Source organism: Eriocheir sinensis, chromosome 2 (assembly GCF_024679095.1).
Source record: "Eriocheir sinensis breed Jianghai 21 chromosome 2, ASM2467909v1, whole genome shotgun sequence".
Classification (NCBI taxonomy): domain Eukaryota; kingdom Metazoa; phylum Arthropoda; class Malacostraca; order Decapoda; family Varunidae; genus Eriocheir; species Eriocheir sinensis.
This window is the reverse complement of record NC_066510.1, coordinates 20171742-20190121: the sequence shown is the minus strand read 5'-3', so window position 1 is coordinate 20190121 and position 18380 is coordinate 20171742. Positions and strand designations below refer to the sequence as shown.

The window sequence follows — 18380 nt, the reverse complement described above, 5'->3', positions numbered from 1 at the left end:
CTACCTTATGAAACATCAGTATCTCTTCATATATCTTTTCTACAAACCTTCAACAGTCATGGAAACGCTTTGAAAATCCAATTCAAGGACTTTTTTTACTCCTCTGGTGCTGGCCGCGGCGACACTGCAGCGGGTGTTGCGAGAAATACCTCCTCGCTGAAATAAGTCACATATATATAACCAGGGGGGGCTACGCCCCCCCTGGTTAGAAGGGGGGGGTCGAGGGGGGCGCAGCCCCCCCGTTAGTAAGTCGTAAAGTTCGGTTGGAGTAGTTTAAATATGTTCCCCGACCCTAAGCCCTCTGCGAGCTATTTTGCTGCTGCGGCGGCTGCAGCGTCGCCGCGGCCAGCAGAGGAGGCGACGCGCTTTCGTAAACATTATCCCCTATTTTCAAGAGTGAAAAAAAAGTCCTTGAATTGGATTTTCAAAGCGTTTCCATGACTGTTGAAGGTTTGTAGAAAAGATATATGAAGAGATAGTGATATTTCATAAAGTAGATTATGAGATACTGGCACGGACCTAATACGAATCTTTACCCAGATTGTTTCATACACTCCGCTAATATTTGACGCTCTTGTGCAATGCCGGATGCGGTTAATTATTGCGTTTACTCTTGACTGTGATGGAAAAACCTGCGTGAGCCATTTACACATTCGAACAGGTAAGGCGTGACGTATTTGTGACGTGTATCCACCACCTACCTCCACCCCTGGCTTCCCCTACTCCCATCCCTCCCTTTCCCTCCCTCCTCCTTCTCCCCCGCCCTCTTTCTCCCCCATACCTCCCCTCACCCCCATCCCCCCCTCTCTCTCTCTCTCTCTCTCTCTCTCTCTCTCTCTCTCTCTCTCTCTCTCTCTCTCAAACACTTGTGCTGTACACGAGAAATGAATCTATACACACGTACGACCTGAATTAATGGCAGATAAATAGAAATTATATCCCGTCTGCATCAGCATCAACAGTGATGACGATGGTGATGAATGTTGAAGTAACATAGCCAATGTGATCAGTTATTTACATTATTAATCCATCCATCATATACTAGCAATCTATTTTTGTTTGCTATGACTTTTTAACATATCTACATGAACACATCGTATGGCAGTCTTTTCCTAACATCAGAATAAATTATTCATATATTTCTCCAATTTCGTTTCACGTTTTTACTCAACAATGAATTCCCGCTTCAATTCCACCCCTATTCCTTTCCGTCTCTTACGCGATTCCCTATAAATGATTTTCTATAAATGATCAAGCGTCAGCTACGTGCTTCATCCCATCACACGCTCAACGTAACCTGTGGGAAGGAGGGTCATATATTCGTACAACTTTCAATGGGTGTACAATTGCCAAACAAACCTCATACAGCACTTACGCAACATCCAGTTACGCTGGAGCAGGAATTATGGTCGTGTGCATAAAACACCCTACCATACTTAGCATATACTTTCGAGTTATCCGCCATTATTGACAAGTCATATGTGTGCAACGCTTCACGTACATCGCATGTATACCGAGAGAGAGAGAGAGAGAGAGAGAGAGGGGGGAGAAAGAGGACGGTGGGAGAGAGTGCGGGGGAGGAGGAGGGAGGGATGTACGAATGTGTAAGTGGCTCACGCAGGTTTTTCCATCACAGTCAAGAGTAAACGCCATAATTAACCGCATCTGGCACTGCACAAGAGCGTCAAAAATTAGCGGAGTGTGTGAAACAATCTGTGCCAAAGTCCCATGCTGATCCGAGTCTTCGTTTGAAAGATATTTGCGAAAAACGGTGTGTCATAAGGTCTGATATGGATATAGTAGTCCTCAGGCAACAACAACAACAACAACAACACACACACACACACACACACACACACACACACAAACACACACACACACACACAGAGCATCAACAACAGAAAAAAGCAGCCATGCACGAAAACAGCACAACCACTTACTCTTAATCAAAAGCTTCTACCCAAGTTCATATGGGGTCACTGTTTTTTGGAGTTGTTGCAAAGAAATAAGACCAGATGCCCTTCTGAAGTCACGCAGCGCCACTGATGTTCAGGGCAAGGACGGGGGTGGGGGGGGGGGGGGAGAGAGAGAGAGGGAGAGAGAGAGAGCGAGAGAGAGAGAGAGTGAGAGATTTACATAGATTTACATAGAAAATCAGACCACACAGACCCCATGGTCCAGACTTGGTGGTCTGTCCTTAAACCTAAGTGATTTTACATTAATCAGAAGACTCCAAAACGTTGCATTTCTACTCTAGTTGATATTAAGTTGAAGGAAATGACGGTCGAGCTTATTTTTGAAGGAGTCAATCGTGTTACACTGGACCACTGACGGTGGAAGCTTATTCCATTCTCGCACTACAACGTTGGTGAAGAAAAATTTGGTGCAGTCTGAATTTACTTGTCTACATCTGAGTTTTACGCCATTGTTCCTCGTGCGCAAAGTGTCATCGATCATAAACAATGTTGATCTGTCTACATTCGTGAAACCATTAAGTATTTTAAAACATTCGATCAGTTTTCCTCGGAGGCGACGTTTCTCAAGAGAGAACATGTTAAGGGTAGAAAGCCTTTCTTCGTAGGATTTGTTGCGCAAGGAAGGGATCATTTTCGTTGCCCGACGCTGAACACCTTCTAATTTAGCAATATCCTTTGCATGGTGGGGAGACCAAAACTGTACCGCATATTCCAAGTGGGGTCTGACTAAACTGTTGTAGAGCGGGAGTATTACATCTTTATTCTTGAATACAAAGTTTCTTTTAATGAAGCCCAACATTCTGTTCGCTTTATTTGCTGCATCGATGCATTGCTGTGAGAATTTGAGGTTTGACGCGATTTTGACCCCCAAGTCCTTAACGCATTGAACACTTGTGGAAGAGAGAGAGAGAGAGAGAGAGAGAGAGAGAGAGAGAGAGAGAGAGAGAGAGAGAGAGAGAGAGAGAGAGATACTATGGGTGTCACAGCCTGTATTAAACTGTTTTCTAGGGATAAATTTTTCACAGGATGATACTTTGGAAGAGCAATGTATATGTTTCAGACCTTGCCCTACTATAGTCAATATGATTTATTAATAAGTTGCTGATAATTACAGCATTTAGTAGAGACACGTAATGTAGTGATAAGTCTGGATGAAGTGGTTCACAATACAAAATTGACAAAATTGCTGTTGAGATGGTGTTGTGTGCATGTGCTGGTGGCTGGCAAGATGTCAGGCAAACAACTCATTAGCACTGAGCCCACAATCCTGCCACAGCTCCCAAACTTTCTACATCTATATTCTAATCATTTTTTCATATCCATTACCAGAATCAGTTATCAGTGATTTAGCTCTCCAGTCACTAAATCACCTGCTGAGAGACCCAACACCTCTGCTACTGTGTTCACAGCTGGGGTGCTCGGCCATTAATGCTAGAAACAGTATAATATGTTGGCCTCCAACTGTATATGCACAAAGCTGTCTCCATAACACTGTTTCCTAGCCTCGTGTTGTAAACCTCTTCATCTTCAAAATTTTATCATTATAAATACTTTGACATCTTGTTTATAAATCATGTAGATGAAAATAGGACAATGTCTGGAACATGCTCTGCCAAGCTATCATCCTTATCTGATGCTTTGATTAAAGCTATTCCTGAAAACTATAGAACACAGCCTCTGATACCCATAATAGTGACTTTGATGCTGCTCACCAAAATTACTAATAAATGCACACTTACCTGCTTGGTCGCTATGGCTAGGGAGAGGAATGTCACTTTGTAGTATGGTAGGCCGCCCTTCTGCCCCGCCTCCATAACAACCCGAGGCGCACACCCGCCAGCACCCACATTGACCTGTGGCGGGAAATAGATAGGTCATGTTATGAGGCAGCCATGTCATTACATGAACATGAGGTAAAGCCTCTATGGCATTTTTGCAAACTTTTCTTGCTGCAACTCAGTAATATTTTAAGTATTAAGTACTACCTGAATTGGGGTCATTATGCTTTGTCATTTCCAACAGAAAATTAAATTCCCAGTTCAAATATTTCATTAAAAAGAAAGATCACTTCATTCCAGCGATATCCCATGATTCTGAATAGCCACTTATTACCAAAGGCATTGATCTGCCTCTTCAAGTCCCAATACATACCACAGTGTTTATGTCTCACAGCTACAGAGTAAGATAGGTACCAACAACCCCATATACTCATGCTGAGCAAGTAGATAATTCTGCTGGCCAAGCAAACCTGCCATAAAACTTCTTGACGAGACTTGCCATTGTTCTGCACCACACTACCAAGGCAAATGAAATTGGTAAAACGCATACCTGTATGAGTGGTGTGAGTCCCTGAGGAATGCATTGACGCCTGGCTAGGAGCCCCACAGCTCTGCTCACACTGCAAAGAAAAACATGCTTCTCTTCATTATCTGGGACATGAGCTTTATGGGTCAGTACGTATAATGATTTCGTAAGGCATTATGGTTGGTATTCTCAGACGCTCCAGCCACTGCCATCAACAAGTTCTAAAGCCATAAAGGACATAATTGCTTTATTATGGTTGTTTTTTCATATTTCACACACACACACACACACACACACACACACACACACTTACGGGTCAGGGTGCTGGTGCAGGGCTGAGGCACCCAACACATGAGTGGTGAGGAGGGTCATGGCTGGAAGCAACTGGTCCTGCCTCAGGTGCCGAGCCAGAAGAACCCATTGGCCAGCCTGCCGCACACAGTGGGAAAAAAATCACCCCACTGGCCTCTGCTGCTGTGCTATCACATGCCAAAATGATATCCTTAAAAAACTAAAGTAACATAAGATCAAATTATCTACATAGCTAAAGTGAAGAATGACATTATATTCCTATGTCAGGATTTCAGTATTAAACTATTTTTAAATATGTATGTCCTACTGAATAGATTTTGGTGCAAAATATCTCCTATCAAGGTGAGGCAACTACTTGAATTGAACAAGTCACAGACATGAGCAGTGAAAATGATATAGGATAACTGTAGAGTTCTACATCAGGTAAAGAGGGCCAAAGATGAGCCAGTGTGGGGTGCTTGTAATAAAAATTCTTATTATATAAGCAAATAAATAGAAAGATCTACTTATTTGGAGCACACTGAAATCTGTAAAATAAAATATTCTGATGAGTTAAGAAAAGAATATATATAAATATCAGTAAAAATGGGGAAAATGGTGGTACTATCCCAGAAGTCAATGGTTCAGAACATCAATAACAGAAAGTGTAGACGTTTTTGATCTGCCTGTGGATTAAGCCTGTTGAGGAGCCTGCAGTGGCTGTGGGAGAGGAGGAAGCCACTCAGGCTGAGGAGTGCAAGGGCCAAAAATCTCAAAATATGTGGCCCCATCTGCAGAACTACTTTGTCCTTGAGTCAAGGAATAAGAAGAGTGCCAACTTTTCATACTAATTTCATTTGTTCATTTAATTATTTGTGAACACAATGATCATCATTCGATCTTGCCATACTATACCTTCTGAGGAAGCTCTATGTCTAAGCTAAATCATATTGATTTTTTAGCACTATATATAGGTCTGTTTCAAGGGATTAGAGCAGTAAAATAGATGTCTCCTTGGTGTAGACGTTAGCACATCTAACAAATCTGAGGGCCTGGGTCTGAATCCTGGCCTGGATAGCCAGTCTGCAACTGTTCTTGCTTGCTTGCATAAACTCTAGTATAATCTAATAACCAAAATGATAACATCAACAATTACTATGGCTAATTTTTATACTCTTCATCTCTGTATACAGGCACTGTTTTACCTGGTGGAGGCTGGTCTCTGCAGGGAAGATCTCTTGCCAGCTAGAAGATTTCCCATCCAACCACTGCAGCAGTGCAGATGCAGCAGATTCAGCAAGAGGCAATGAGAGTGGAAACAGGCTGCCACAGCTTTCAATGAGTGCCACAAGAATCCTTGCATTCTATAAGTTAAAAATATGTATATTCCATTAGCATTATTTCCCTTCACTAACTGACAAGATTAGTGGCAGGACACAATGAGCACTGGGTGAAGATAAACATCAATACCTATGGAAGAAAAGAATGCAATGTCTCATTGAATAACTAAGGTTAGCTACTCATCATGTCCTAGAGTTAAGATGGATGCATTGTCATCTACAGTAAGATCTTGCATCCAATGAGTTCAAATCAAACAAATTTGGATCGAACACCATTGGACCTCTACCCATATTCATATTTAACAAGGAAGTTTTGAATATCATGAAAAAAATTCCAAACATGTGGTGAAACCACATGTTTGGGATTTTTTTAATGATATTCAGCTGCCACCTTGCCTGCATGATTTATGTCACTAGCATCCACCCTCCCCTAACACTGCTCCTCCTCAGTCTCTTACCTCATTACTCACCGTATGTATGTTGTATTCATTATTGTGTTAAATAGCTGCTTCGTACCACTTCAAGTGGCCTAAATTCCTGTCGTTTTAATGTTTTATTATTATTTTGTTTTGTTTTTTGACATTAAATTTGGCAATCCAGTGTGCTTTTGGCAGGGCAGTGCTTTACCCCTCACTTCAAGGGGTGGGAGGGTGGTGGTGGTGGTGGTGGCAGCAAGGAGGAGGGAGGAGGAGAGGCTGCATCAGATAGCCTACTACCTTTTGTCTCACCCATGTACCTCATTCATCATGCACACTTGAGTTAATCACAGCATTTCTTCTTTATTTCATATTCTATATCACCATGCATGATTATATGAATATCAATACCAATACCTTACATAATGAGTGATAATAATCAAAATAGGGATTCAGTCCATTTTTTTTACATATTATATTTTTTCCCTTATGTTTATGTATTTGCATCTAACGAGTGCCTTTTTTACCTATTAATTGTTAGATGCGAGGTCTTACTGTACATGAAACTGTGGTGAGGCATACCTTTTTCTTGCATCCACTTGGTATCCAGGAAGGGAAGGTTTCCTCTGCCTGGTCAAGTTCTTCTATTGTTTCATCTGACCTTGTTTCAAGCTCCTTCTCATGATCAGATTTCTCCTCTCTTTCTTCCTCTTCGTCCTTTCCATCCTCCACATCCTCTTCCTTATCCTTTTCTTCTTCATCAACCTCAGCTTCCACTTTTTTCTTGGGAGGAACAACCCCCTCCCACAACCATGTCTGATCAAGATTGAGAGGGACCAGGAAGGCCTTCACATAGTCCTCCTTCTCACAACTCATATTGAGGCTCACCAGACCAATACATGTGGCCACCAGGAGCCTGTGTTGGCGCTGCAGCCTTGCATCTATCATTGCAAATACTGCTTCTGTTACTGACTGCAACATTTCCTCTGAATATGAAATAATAACTCTTAATATCCAAATGCAGGTGTACTTATGATGTTATTATAATGATTATCATATAGAAAGAATAATTATGATAACAGTACTGAAAAGTTTCTGCATCAGTGATGTTGGCAGGGAAAATAGATGCAGAAGACCTAAAAGATGGATGAACATGAAGAAGGTTATGTTAGTGGATGTAAGATGGCAGATGTGTGGCAGTGAAGGTATCCGTTTCACTGAAATTTTTTATTTTTTATTTTTAGGCCAATTATTATTATTTAATTATATATTAATTGAGGTTGTTCCAAGACAGGTATGTGCAATTTGCAGTGGAATTTGAAGAATAGTTTTTCAGTTTTTACATTTATTGCAGTTTTTCCACCCTTAAAAAAATTCAGAACTAGTTGTAAAGTTTTTATCAAATTTACATGATTTCCTAACACCATATACAACATTTTATTGTTTGCGTTTGGAAGTTAGTTTTTTTTAAAAAGATATATATAAAAGTCAGGAAAAAAATAATTATATATATTTTTTTCCCCCCAAAAAAATCCTACAAGGAAATTCATAACTAATGTTTGAAGATATATAGAGCAAAAATTTGGCTCTGAAATTTACATATTTTTACGCTCTTTCTTTGGGTGAAAAAACTTTTTTGATACGTTCAAAACTTTTGAAGAAGTTCTGCATTATGTGCGAGCAACTTTAGAATTGAGAAAAAGCCACTTTTCTAAATCGTGATCTATATCACTTTGTATGAACGGTGCTGGAGGCTGTATAGGTCTCAGAGAGTTTTCTGCATAAAGTATTACTCCCAGGCATCCGGTCTCCTTCTTTTACAAGGATATTATCCATTCTTGATGGGGGTATAAGGAGGTGCCAGCTCCCCAACACCAGGCTCGGATGTTGTAGTGGCTGTAGAGGTTCCTTGTGTCTCTAGCTGCCTCCTCCTGGCAGCTATAGCACATTCTCTCCTCCTCTGGGCCTTCTTAGAAGGTCGTGGCATGTTTTCAAGCATGAAAACTGCGAGATTTCTAAAGGGGAATGCTGTATACCCACACATGACAAAGACAGGTTGATAGCTGAGATGTGTGAGGAAGCAGAGAGCACCCCATGGCTCTGACTCACGATCCAGAGTTGCCAGCTAGGAATGAGCGAGTGGTGTAGAAAATTTCAAAAAGATCAGGGAAAAAAACAATTTTTGGTAATTTTTCTGCTAAGAGTACCACGCGTACGCGCATGAGAGTTCAGTGCTCTGAGACACGCTGGTGCGGTAAATATGGGTAATAAAACATTTTTTCCGACCCAATTTGTCTACATATATAATGATAGTATACTGTTAGAAAGGCCATGCTTTCTATAATTTTATGAAATTTTTTTGCAGAAAACGATTTTTGGGAGGTAAACCCTTGAAACGTACCCCTTAATGAAGGACACACTAGTGAAGTTATGTCTCTTTCATCAACATCATCATCTTCAGCCATTACTAGTCTGTTGTAAGGCAAAGGCCTTTCCAAACATTCTCCACCTCTCTACTCTAGCAAATGCTCTAATTTAATCTCTCCCCCAGGTCCTATGTCTGCCCTGACTTCAACGTGCTATTTCTTCCTCTATGCTACTATCTGACTGTAAATCTTATATAGGCAATCTTCTCTCCTCTAACTGGAACCTTGTTTTTTAAAGTTTTACTCTCCCCTACCCAATATTTCCAAACAATGGAAATATGATGATGATGGTGATGATGATATCTCCTTTATTTTGTTCAACTTTATGATTTGAGCTGAGCTCAAAAGTTGTCAGTTTACCTTGAGAAATGTCCTCTAGGGTTTCAGCAACACAAGCTGAGGAAGAAAGTCTGTGGGAAATACTGTCCTGAACCAAGCTAAGAGGCACAGAATAGTTTGGGTGGAGGGTGCCCAGGACTGAGGTCAGGGCATAGAGGTGGGCAGCAAGGCAGGCAGCTTGAGTGTACCGACAGTTCACCACTTCACTTAGTTTCTTTACCTCCTCTTCCTGCAGCAACACCATACCTGTCACCTGAAACACACCCTTTCTTGTCAAACAGCACAAAATTACTTACTAACCATCAGGTGAAAACATGAAAGGAATTACAATCCACTTTTAAGATTTCACACAAAAACATTCAACAAAATGTTACTTCCTTCTTCACAAATGTAGCTTGAACTTTTACTTTTTATTACTTTTCACCCATATTCAGCCACCAAGAGACAGAAAAATCTGTGCTCACTGACATATTTTTACTACAATCATACATAACTTTTTAGTGTTAGACATTACTTAGAATTAAAGTGAACTAACATCAACAGCAGCTATACTGTACATACATCATTGAGTTCCTTAATGAGGCCCATGAATCCTGTGAGCTCTGTTAAAGAAGTGACTGATACAGTTTGGGTGAGGGAACTTATCAGTCTTGCCTCAACCTGATTCCTCTTTCCCCTCGCAGTCAACAACTGGTCCAACGCCTTGTGTACTCTCTCCTGCAGTCCAGGAGAGTGCCATCTCAAGAGAGTCTTTGTCACCACCTGCACAACACCCTGTTGGACAGAAGCTATATTGAATGCCTGGCCAGTGAGATGCTTTTCAGCTAACCTAAAAAGATACATTTGCTTTGCTGCATAATAAAAAATTCTAAGATATCCACAAGCACTCTTAAATTTGTCTAACTGAACCGAAACTGCTTTATCAATATTTTCTTGAACACTACCTGAAATAAAAATATCTCTGAAGCATTCTACCTTCATAAATTTTCTTACAGCACATTTTCTCTTTAGACCAAATTTATAAATATTTATATTTTCTGTCTATATACTGTGTGATTAGCATGCAATAACAATGTATTTCAAAGACTTCGTATAGTTGGAAATTGATCAGAAAAAAAGATATGATTTTCTTGAAAGTGAACTGAGTTATAGCAATTGCCTTGTGGTGGAGAGAAAGGTCAATGAGCTTTAGCCAGGAACACAGAGGACAGGATGAGGTAGAGCAGCCGTCATCAACCACCACCACCACCGCCACCTTCTGGCCATCAAACTTGTGAGTATCTGAAACAAAATACAGCATAAAGCAATGAATAAGCAATACCAATATAGACACATTATTACTCTTATTAGGATGCTAAGTAACAGTTACAACAACAAATGTAACTGATATAAGTGTTTTCTTTTTCTCATTCAGTAGTGATCATACCAGATATCTGTGAATTAATTCCCTTGCTTACCCTTTAGCAGCTGCAAAATGCTTTTAACGACCTCCATGGCTCCTGCATGTTTCTGTCTCAGGTAGAGGGGACCCTGCAGCTCCCTGGCTGTCAGTTCTACCTTGAGTTCCTCCATCCATGACCCCTTGTGCGTGTGCAGCCACGTTCCTGTGCCTAGGTACTCCTCCACCTACACAGACCAAAGAGAGATGGTGTGTGTGGCACAATAACAAAGTCTACAACTAATAGTGTCAAATTTAATTTCTACGATCATCATCATCATCACCATCACCATCCCCATCTTCATCATTATCATCACCTTTGCCATTAGCATCAACACTGCAACCAGTAGAGGTAAAAGGAGGTTTACATTTTTTTTTATTTGGTGAACAGAGATTAAAAGTACAAATGAATAAAGATAATGATTGAAATTACAAGTGGGTATGCTGATGAACAGGGAACATGCAACATACCAGATAGTGAGGGTCACGAACTAGAAGAATAGAGTTGTGGCGAGAATGGAATTCAACTGCTTCTTTCACTCCCACTTCCATCTCCGTTATGCTTGATACAAGCCTGCAGCATAGGGAGTGATGCATACACATGGTTGTTTATTAATTCAGATCATTATTCATAATTCTAGTAAAAACAAGTTATCTATGTTTGCTGGTCCATGTTTACAAGTGACATCAATAACAGCACACACAGCTTACCGAAACTTTTCCTCACGACTTTCAACAGGTACCTGATGGAGGAAGCCACGGGCAGCCAAGTCCCTCTTCCAGGCTTCCTCCAGTCCCTTGCCCGACTCTGGGCTTAGTGCAGCCAGATAGGTAAGGCAGGTGGCAGCCAGCAGACACTCCCCAGTAACCTCCTGAAGCATTGCTGTCTGCTGCCTTGTCTCCTCGCGCCATCTGGGTGCAAAAATTTGAAAGAGAATGATAAATATTGAATGATACATAAAGTACTTAAAAATGTTAATGATCATGCATTTTTAATCTTACAAGTACCCTTTCCTGTAGTTTGCATCCCCATTATCCTTATCTAATAAATGATACAGTGTCTTTCACTATTGTGAACAATACATTCTGCAAGAAGAAAGTCTGATAGGCTCAATAGCAATTGATAAAATAATGAGTAAAAATATTAGATACAAAAGTTGAAAGGAGAATGTTCCATGGTAAATGGAAAGGTAAAGTTGGGGCCTTATGCTAGAGCTGCGCATAGCCTCAGTGCTCAGCTCTGTTGCATTGGCCCTTGATCCTGTGGGAGGCTGGAACCCATTACACCAGGACACAGAGCCAGTGTGACATTCAGGTAATCCCAGCTTACCTTCCCCAGATATCTCCAGGTGCCCATTTATCAACCAACCAACCAACCAAAAAGGCAGGATGAACAACTGATTTAACTCCATGCCAACTGCCCAGGCTGAGATTCAAACCCAGGCCCACAGATCATAGATAGGCACACTAACCTCTGCACCACTGTACCACAGACATTATGCTGTTTTAGCAAAGATCAAAGACCTAAATGGGGGTTTAGTGGAGAGGGGAGGCAGGTGGAAAAGAGTAGGGAGGTAGCAGTTTAGAGGAGGCAGTGGCTGAATGGTTAACGAACCAGCGTCACGTCCAGGAGGACGCGGGCTCAAGTCCTGCCCACCACCAAAGCTGAGATTTTTCAGTCACCAGTAGCTTAAGACTACCCACATGCTGTTCTGAAGACCACCAATCAACCATGACTCTAGATTCTCTCTCTAAAAGAGAGGCTCAAAGATGAGCTCCAGGAGGCAGAATGAGCCAAGCAAGATGGCACCTCTATAAATGCTTGCCTGCACCAGAATGGACTGGGACAGACCATCAGCCCCACCAAGAAAGCCTACCAGCTATTCTTCCTCCATTTTGAATTCATTGATACCTGGGGAAGGTAAACTATACTAACCCAGATGTCACACTTGGCCTGTTCCCCAGGGTAATGAATTTTCACCCCCCACAAGTTCAAAGCCTAATAAGACAGAGATGAGCAATGAGGCCTCACACAGCAATAGTGTATGTCATCAACTTTACCTTTGCCTATAGCATTTCAGCATGCCCAGATTGTTGCTTTGCTTGAATTCCACCACGCCCCCAAAACTGACCTCTCTGAGTGAGGGCTGAGGTGGGTGATAACCTCCATGACTGTCTCCAGCTCTTCCTCAATAGCTACTCTCTGGCTCCTCAGGGAGGCCACACGCTGCTCCTCCTCATTTAGACGCAACTTTAAGGTGGTCACCTCCTCCTTAAGCCCCGTTATGCGCCTTTCCTTGGAGGACAACTTGACTTGGAGCTGAACAATAAGAAAAATGGGAGAGACTGTGATAGAGTTGCTGAGGCAAAAACTACTGTTATGTATAGTGACAGGGAGTGAAAGCAAAATGAGCAGTAAAGATAAGTGATTGAAACCAAGTAGATTTGGAATTAATAGCAGTTGCATAGTTTTGTTTTAATCGAGACAAAAAGGCAATATATTGCCTTGAATATACCACAAAGTTACATTTTACACAAATAATGCACGTTTTGTGAGAAAACAACATTCTTGAAGTTGAAATTCATAATGAGGAAGGGACTTGCCTGCTTGGTCTGGTCACAGAGTGTCTGTACCCGTGCCTGGCGGGGCTGCACATCCTCGTGGTAACGGTGCCAGAAGAACATGGCACAGCGCAGGTACTGGAGAAGCACCCCGCCAATGTCACTCACACGACTCATGTGCTCCACTGTCATCTTTACTTGCTGTTGAAAAGATGTGTAGGTGATACATGTACATCCATACAAAAATATAAGAAACACCTTATATCTATGCAACAGAGTAAGATCCAAAATATATTCATGGAGACCCCTTGGTAATGTTCAAAAGCTGTCTTTACTAATCAGGGCTTGCAGGGTTCCACCTACTTTTTTACTCAATTTTTACACAGCACACCTGCTACTATACCTCTAATTTATCTGATATAGTTGAAATCACTGTCTGTGTCAGGGCTGGCACACACACTGCTGCCAGTCGTGTGCAGAAGCTGTCGTCCTGAGTGGCATGACGCACTGCTCTCCATGACATGTCAGCTGAACCAAGCAGCACCACAGCACACTCAAACACCAACTGAATGGCTGATATAGGTGAACGGGACCTGGGTAGGCAGGAAGAGTGAGCCAGGAGGGGACAGGGTGATAGGAGTGGTCACTGGTAGACTTGTGGAAAGAGACAAATATGCTAATTCTTTACAGAATACATAAGGATGACTGAAGGAAGTGTTGGTAATGATGGTTTACTGCATTCCTCATTCTGGTATTTAAGGTTGATATGAAACAAAAACAGGAAAAGTGAAGGTTCAATCTGATGCAATTTTTTTTAAAAGGGTTATTAATTTTATATTAAAACTGCTTATCTATTTGTATTACAAAATAAATAATGAGAAACACTAAGACAAATACAAAGTGCTTTTTAGGTTTATCACAGACTGGTGAAGATGAATACATGTATACAGTTAATCTTATTAAAATGATCTCCAGCAAGGCTACTATGAAGGACATAAAATTATTCACTCATCACTCTTCTGGGTCCATATAATTGATTTTTTTATTTTTTATGATACCTCTACTTGTAACAAGCACAGACTCTATGTAGTCCTCTACTCATTTCCTAGACTCCTTACCCATGCAGGGCCATGGAGTGGGGTGAACACAAGACAGACTTGACAAAAGCATATTAACAAGAGATGCTGGAGAGGCAAGGGGAAGCAGAAATGTAATGACCTATGGGCTTGATCACAATGAACATGTGTCATCTTCACTAAACAGCTTCTTCATACAAAATCAGGAGACCAACGGACAAATCTCTCACCTGTGCTACAACAACAACACAATGGCAGGAAGTGCATGCATAATATATGTGTCTCTCCTCATGTATTGCACAGTGAAGGGAGTACACACAATAAATATTCAATAAAGTTGCAATCAACCTCAGATCTGCATCATAGTTGTTGCTTTCCTGCTCAGTTTCATAATGCAGTCGTGTGATTGCAAGAATGTGCATGAAAAGGTATTATGTAGAGTTACAGCTGCAGTCATTCCCTTGAAAGTTCTGAGAGGGAATGAGCTGTTTGGGGCATGGACAGATGCAATGGTGGAATTGTAGAACAAAAACAAGTAGATGAGGTATCATTGTCACCTCTGCCAAAGAGTTTGCTACCAAACAAGTTTCTTTACTTGCCCATTTGTTTGCTTATAAGTTTATATATGTATGTTTGTCACCTTGCCTGTCTGAATATTTCATCTCATTAGATTGAAAAATTAAAGTGTATTCGAAAGAAAATGTATTGCCCACCACATTGGCAAATCTTTATCAGATTTTATCAGAGTGGTGAGACCATTCCTGCAGGAAGCAGGAAACTGGAAGCACTCATGGTCTGGGCCTAGAGCGCCAGCAAGCTCTCTTAAATGACCCAAGTCTGCAAGTGGCAGAGGGGAATTTTATTTATAGTAGTTGCAGTGATATATGACTTTTGCTTGGCCCATGCTGCCTCCCAGTGCTCCGCTGGAACAAAGTTACTGAAGTTAGGGTTGATTGAAGATTGGGCAGCATGTGGGTGATCTTCCACCATACAGCAATGGTTGAAAATTGTCAACATGCATCTGTGGGACTTGAACCAAGGTCCTCAGGCTCACCACGCCTGCAAGCTGACCACTCAGCCACGCCTCCCCATTTTTCACTCAAAACATTAATGATCTGGGAAGAATCACCTTCCAAACACTCATGGTCTGCTCTCCGAGCATGAACAATTTTTTTCCGTATGTCAGTCAGTCAGTCCTATTCTTCACTTATTCACCATCATTTGGGTCGTTTTATCTCATTTTTCCCAAAAGTTAATCAATTTGAGATGTTTAGGTTAGGATGGTCTAATGTATATTGGTGACTAAATGCCAATATAATTTTTAGATATTTTGGTAATGGACAAACAGACAGAGAGACAACAAAGAAAACATCATAACCCTCCTCACAAGAAACAAGAACAGTACTAATTAGAGAACTGTGCTTCCCTGGCAGAAGTATACACTGAGTGCTTCTAATTAATGCCTACATTTAGCAGAATAGCCTTTATGTGCTGACATGCTGCACACTTCATAAGTGACATGTGACAAAACATGCAAAAAATTATAACAGGTGTTAAGGTTTGAATGCAGGTGTTAGTGGCATTCCTCCCAGCCACTGGTGAGACAAATGGGATGACATCATGCCTCTCTTCTTGGTGATATTGCCTTCGATGTGACATTCTGATGACTCTCAGTGTCTGAGGTACATGTGTGACATATAGTATATGGTGATAGTGGTGGGTGGTGACAGTGTCAGAGTGGGAGTGGGAGTGGAGGGTGTTGGGTGATGAAGAGAGCATATGGCCGGCTGAACAGTGACTAACACTTTTGGAGATTTGGAACTACGAGAGTCTTCTGCGTCTCGACCTGCACTTCCCTCTCTGAAAAATGGATGGCCTGTTGGCATAAGGCAAAATTGTTTCCAGTCATTTACCCCATGCACTCCAAGTAAACACCATCCCAAAGCTGATGTATGATGTGGAAAGTAAGCAGAATCTAGCAAGTAAATGCTGGTATTGTATTATTGAGGTATGACAACAGAGAATGTTTTTCACTCTGTAATTCATCTTGGCAAGTCCCAAAGGAATAGTAATGCAACAAAAGATGATTATAGTTGAAGAGCATTCCACTGTTGTAATGTTCTACTAAACTATTTTCACTTGCATTGGAAATAGTTTGCAATATATACACAGCATATGTACATCTGGGTTTGGATGTATGCATCTTATCATGATTTAATTCGTGTGATGGTCCTGTATGTAACCAGTTGTGGTCTAGGCCAAAGGTTCATCATGTGTGTGGATTACAAAGAAATATATCTGGTTCTGAATATTCCAGAATCTCCAAAGCAACTGGACTGCCCCTTTCTAAATAATTACATTATTACATAAAATACCTGGATGGCTATACTACTGTTCCAAAGATGAGTAAGTTTAAACCTGGAATGAATGGCAGAAACTGTACTGAACATCTCTGATTGAAATATTCTATAAACACAGTTCTCATCAACAAAAATAGGATTTCCTCATGCCATGTGATCTGAAAGCGGCAGAGTATGTTGTACCAAACAATACGTAATTGAGACTTATAACAATCAAAATGCGAAATTAGATTACATGTCAGAAATCAACTCCCACAAATGTTGGCTATTTGATCAAATATTTCAGACTCATTACAAAATATTCATACATTTCATACATTCTGCAATAAACATGAACACTAAATACTAATTTTCCAGTTTTATGTTTCTCACCGAGTCGACCAGAGGCATTCCAGGAACTCTGGAGGTTCAGAAATTTGCAAAACATAAATGGGTACAAAATAGAAAGGCCTTAAGTTTTGAGGTTGGCAAAGTTATAACTCAAGCAATTGCATAAAAGAATAGTAATGTTTAATAGAAATGTTTCATGTTTTAAGATCTGCAAAGAAATCAACTTATGCAGTTATATACAAGAATATTTACAAATTATGTACAAGGATATTGGCAAATTATATACAAGGATATTGGCAAATAAATTCATTATTTACATTCTAGCTCATCAACAACTCAAAAGGAAAGCTTACAGCAACTTGCGGATTCTGTGTATGTCTAGGACAGCGACCTTCTCTGTTATTTCCAACAGTGGTGCCTTGGTTTCTTGCACATATTCCTCTACCTCCCCACCCAGCTCCTCCTGTGCCATCTCTACCTCTGCCACCTCCTCACGCAGCTTGCTGGCCTCTTTCTCCAATATTACTATATCTTCTCTTCCTGACACAATAAATTAAAGCACACAAGTAATTTATATGAATAGCAATCAATCATATCCTGATCAAAACACATATACAGCATACAAAGTGGAGCTAATACCAATAAAATACATGATAGCTGTATGACATAGCAAAAAGTGAAGATGGGAAAGTCAGAAAAATAGAATATACAGAGAGTAAAGAAAAGCAAGTGGAGGTCTCTGTCATGGTTACATCAGTTAGGAAGGCTCAGGAAAAGCAATGAGAATAGAGAAGACATTAGTTTTCTAGCCAAGAATTTTCTTTGACTCACTCTGCTGAAGGGAATCTGTCATGGTCTGAATGTTGTGGCTGGATTGGGCCAAGGAGTTCTCAAGCATGGTGTGAGTGCTCTTCAGGCTGGCCACATGATCCTCCAGCTCCCCGACACGTGCCACAGCCTGGCCCACCTCCTTCATCTGCCAAATGTTTCAAATGTTGTTTCACTTGCTTCAATTTCAATGACAAAAGTTTTCTTGCTTCCTTGTGAAAATAGTGAGAATACAATAAGATGATAAAATAGTGTGCAGGAGCAAGGTAGATACTGTATATGTGAGGGACATGAAGATCCCTGAACCTTTAAAACATTCACAAGATCAAAAAAAATTATGACTCACCTTGGTGTGAATCTTTAACTTTTTCTCCTTCAGAAGCTCAGAAAATACAGTGACCAGATGCACCATAGAAGCCACAGATGGCAGCTGCTTGGTGTTTGAGGGCTGCCCACCCATCCTGGTGCTTCTATCCTGCTCATCCTCAGAGCAAGCAGACTTATGAACAGCAGCTGCAAACTCTGCTATCCCAAAGTGCTCACTCAGTCCTTCCTCATGAAGATATTGATCCTGAAGGTACATAAACAAGACACCCAATGTATTCTTAATTGGAAGAAACAATATCCAACATTAGGTTTAAGAGATGTGTCCATCACAGAGATAACTCAACACAGTTGTGACACTTTACATACA

At 40.9% G+C, this 18380-nt stretch overlaps 1 protein-coding gene and 1 long non-coding RNA gene across 5 annotated transcripts in view; one reads left to right on the top strand and one right to left on the bottom strand.

Annotated features, from left to right (window-relative positions):
• The window catches only part of LOC127001253 (uncharacterized), an 89516-nt gene that overhangs the window by 27099 nt on the left and 44037 nt on the right, over positions 1 to 18380 (bottom strand). For all 4 annotated transcript variants that reach the window (XM_050865620.1, XM_050865602.1, XM_050865590.1 and 1 more), the window contains exons 61-77: positions 18033 to 18257; positions 17690 to 17834; positions 17212 to 17398; positions 13496 to 13685; positions 13135 to 13293; positions 12663 to 12850; positions 11242 to 11442; positions 11002 to 11104; positions 10550 to 10718; positions 10252 to 10373; positions 9654 to 9866; positions 9114 to 9345; positions 6910 to 7313; positions 5777 to 5935; positions 4594 to 4709; positions 4305 to 4374; positions 3716 to 3829 (exon numbers count right to left, since the gene is read on the bottom strand). In XM_050865620.1, the coding sequence (XP_050721577.1) occupies positions 3716 to 3829; positions 4305 to 4374; positions 4594 to 4709; positions 5777 to 5935; positions 6910 to 7313; positions 9114 to 9345; positions 9654 to 9866; positions 10252 to 10373; positions 10550 to 10718; positions 11002 to 11104; positions 11242 to 11442; positions 12663 to 12850; positions 13135 to 13293; positions 13496 to 13685; positions 17212 to 17398; positions 17690 to 17834; positions 18033 to 18257 (2997 nt within the window). The remainder of the gene's footprint in view (positions 1 to 3715; positions 3830 to 4304; positions 4375 to 4593; positions 4710 to 5776; positions 5936 to 6909; positions 7314 to 9113; positions 9346 to 9653; positions 9867 to 10251; positions 10374 to 10549; positions 10719 to 11001; positions 11105 to 11241; positions 11443 to 12662; positions 12851 to 13134; positions 13294 to 13495; positions 13686 to 17211; positions 17399 to 17689; positions 17835 to 18032; positions 18258 to 18380) is intronic.
• LOC127001263 (uncharacterized) lies at positions 336 to 11413 on the top strand. Its single transcript, XR_007754979.1, has 5 exons — positions 336 to 450; positions 5765 to 6082; positions 9776 to 10365; positions 10611 to 10706; positions 11270 to 11413. It is a non-coding gene; the product is annotated as an uncharacterized LOC127001263 (long non-coding RNA).